Source organism: Egretta garzetta, unplaced genomic scaffold (genome assembly GCF_000687185.1).
Source record: "Egretta garzetta isolate BGI_Z169 unplaced genomic scaffold, ASM68718v1 scaffold685, whole genome shotgun sequence".
In the NCBI taxonomy this organism is placed as follows: Eukaryota; Metazoa; Chordata; class Aves; order Pelecaniformes; family Ardeidae; genus Egretta; species Egretta garzetta.
Genome location: NW_009259725.1, coordinates 41,281 through 44,094, shown reverse-complemented (window position 1 = coordinate 44,094; position 2,814 = coordinate 41,281). Strand labels below are relative to the sequence as shown.

Below are 2,814 nucleotides of genomic sequence, written 5' to 3'. Positions count from 1 at the left end.
GGGGACAAGGGGATGGATGGGGAGGGAGAGAGAGGGATGGGGATGGATGGAGGTGGATGGGGAGGGGTGGAGGGATGGAGATGGCTGGAGGGATGGGGTGATGGCCATGGGTGGAAGGGTGAGGTTGGATGGAGGCATGGGTAGGGACAGAGGGATGGGGATGAATGGGGATGGATGGAGGGATGAAGGTGGCTGGGGTGGCTGGGGAAGGATGGAGGGACAGGGAAATGGAGGGATGGGGATGGAGGGATGGGGATGGAGGGATGGATGGGGATGGATGGGGATGGATGGAGAGGCGGAGATGAGATGGATGGAGGGATGGGGATGGACTGAGATGCATGGGGATGGATGGAGGGATGGGGATGGATGAAGGGATGGGGATGGAGGGAGAGGTGGGGATGGAGGGAGAGGTTGGGATGAGATGGATGGAGGGATGGGGATGGACAGAGGGATGGGGACAAGTGGACATGGATAGAGACGCAGGGACAGATGGAGGCACCCCATTAGAAGCCACTTACCCCCGTGTCCCCCTCGTAGGTGCCTTCCTAGTGCACATGGCCAGCTCCTGCTCGCTGGCGGCCAACGGCTCCCTGCTGGATTTCGACTTTGCCCTCGTCTTCAACAAGAACCCGCTGGTCTGCTACGACCCTGACACCCTGCGCTTCGTCCCCTGTGACTGGGGGCTGCTCCACACCGTTGCCACCAACTTTGCCACCTTCCTCAACAACAGCACCACCTGGGTGGAGCGCGTTGAGGCCCGGCGCCAGGCTTGCTGCGACCTGGCCCCCCACTTCTGGGCCTCCACGGTGCTGCGGCGGAGTGAGCCCTGCGGCGCATGGGGGCTTTGCACAGGGGCATCGTGCATGGGGGCTTTGCACAGGGACATGGGGTAGGGCGTCATACAGGGTGTTGCACCAGGGTGTTGCATGAGAAGGTTGCATGGGGGCGTTGCATTGCACGGGGATGTTGCATGGGAACGTTGCACGGGGCATTGCATGGGGCCGTTGCAGAGCATACTGCACGGGGATGTTGCACAGAGCATTGCACAGGGCTTTGCACAGGAGCATTGCATTGCACGTTGCATGGGGACGTTGCACAGAGCATTGCACGGGACCATTGCATCGCATGTGGCATGGGGATGTTGCATGGAGCATTGCATGGGAGCGTTGCCTCGCAGGTGGCATGGGGATGTTGCACGTTGCATGGAGCATTGCACGGGGCTTTTCACAGGGGTGTTGCATCGCATGTTGCATGGGGACATTGCACGGGGCATTGCACGGGACCATTGCCTTGCATGTTGCATGGGGCATTGCATGGGGCATTGCATGGGAGCGTTGCATTGCGCATTGGTTGTGTGGGGGCGTTGCACGGAGCATTGCACGGGACTGTTGCATCACACGTTGCATGGGGACGTTGCACGGAGCATTGCATGGGAGCGTTGCCTCGCACGTGGTGTGGGGATGTTGCATGGGGATGTTGCATGGGGACATTGCACGGGGCATTGCACGGGACCATTGCCTTGCATGTTGCATGGGGATGTTGCATGGGGCGGGGCATTGGAGCGTTGCCTCGCACGTGGTGTGGGGATGTTGCATGGGGATGTTGCATGGGGCATTGCACGGGACTGTTGCATTGCACGTTGCATGGGGATGTTGCATGGGGCATTGCGCAGGGACGCTGCGTGGGGGCATGGCCTGGGGTGGGGAGGGGGCTCACCCCGGCAGTGACCCTCCCCCCCTTCCTGCTCCAGTGCCACCCCAAGCCCGCATCGTCCCCTCCAAGATTGGCAAGACCCAGGGACCCGTCCGCCTCACCTGCCACGTCTGGGGCTTCTACCCCCCGGAGGTGACCGTCATCTGGCTGCACAACGGGGACATCGTGGGCCCCGGTGACCACCCCCCCATCTCCGCCATCCCCAACGGTGACTGGACCTACCAGACGCAGGTGACCCTGACGGTGGTCCCGATGCCCGGGGACACCTTCACATGCTCAGTGCAACACGCCAGCTTGGACCAGCCCCTCCTGGAGGACTGGAGTGAGTTGGGGTGGGGGAGGGCACCCACCCAGACGCCTGGGTCCTTGCCACGGCGCTGCTCACCCCCACTGTGTCCCTGTAGGTCCCGGCTTGTCCCCGGGGTTGACATTGAAGGTGGTTGCAGCCACTGTGGTGATGGTGTTGGGGCTCAGCATCTTTAGCGTCGGCGTCTACCACTACTGGGCCAAGCCACCAGCACCGGGTGAGCGGTTGAGGAGGGACAGGAATGGGGACAGTGGCCTGAGGGGTCAGGGAGAGTGGCCTGGGGTGACATGGACCCTCCTCACCCCCTCTACTCCCTCTTGCAGGTTACACGCCCCTCCCCGGAGACAACTACCCCGCAGGTAATGGCAGACCCGGCCTGTCCCCATCCCCTGTCCCCAAGGGTCACATCACCCCTTCTGCCACCCCATGTCCTCCCCCCAGGCAGCATCTGAGGACCCCCCAGGATGGTGACCTCCCGGCCCCGATGGTGTGTGTCGTCCCCCCCGCCGTGTCCCTGTCACCCTGGGGCTGACACCCCGCTGCCGACAATAAAGATGCTCTGTGGCAATGGGGTGGTTTCGTACGGGGGCTCCCGTGTCGTCTCAGCGAGGGGAAGGGCTGTGGGGACGGGGACAAACACACACATGCACACGACGTGTGTATTGGGCTCCTGTGGCTCAAATTCAACATCTTCTGATGGCAACCTGGGGCTGGAAAGGTCTATTGGGTTGGCGGGGCGAGGTTTGGGTAGGGGGGGGGCTACAGGGGTGGGCTTTGTGGGAAGATTCCCCGAA

General features: G+C 62.5%; 1 protein-coding gene across 1 annotated transcript; it reads left to right on the top strand.

Annotated features, from left to right (window-relative positions):
* The first annotated feature begins 536 nt into the window (after nt 1-536).
* On the top strand, nt 537-2,513 carry LOC104126844 (HLA class II histocompatibility antigen, DM beta chain). The gene is made up of 5 exons (XM_035894923.1): nt 537-819; nt 1,751-2,035; nt 2,118-2,237; nt 2,344-2,379; nt 2,462-2,513. Exons 1-5 carry the CDS (start codon nt 555-557, stop codon nt 2,470-2,472), a joined length of 717 nt encoding a protein of 238 aa, XP_035750816.1. The 5' UTR covers nt 537-554; the 3' UTR covers nt 2,473-2,513.
* The last annotated feature ends 301 nt before the right edge of the window (nt 2,514-2,814 follow it).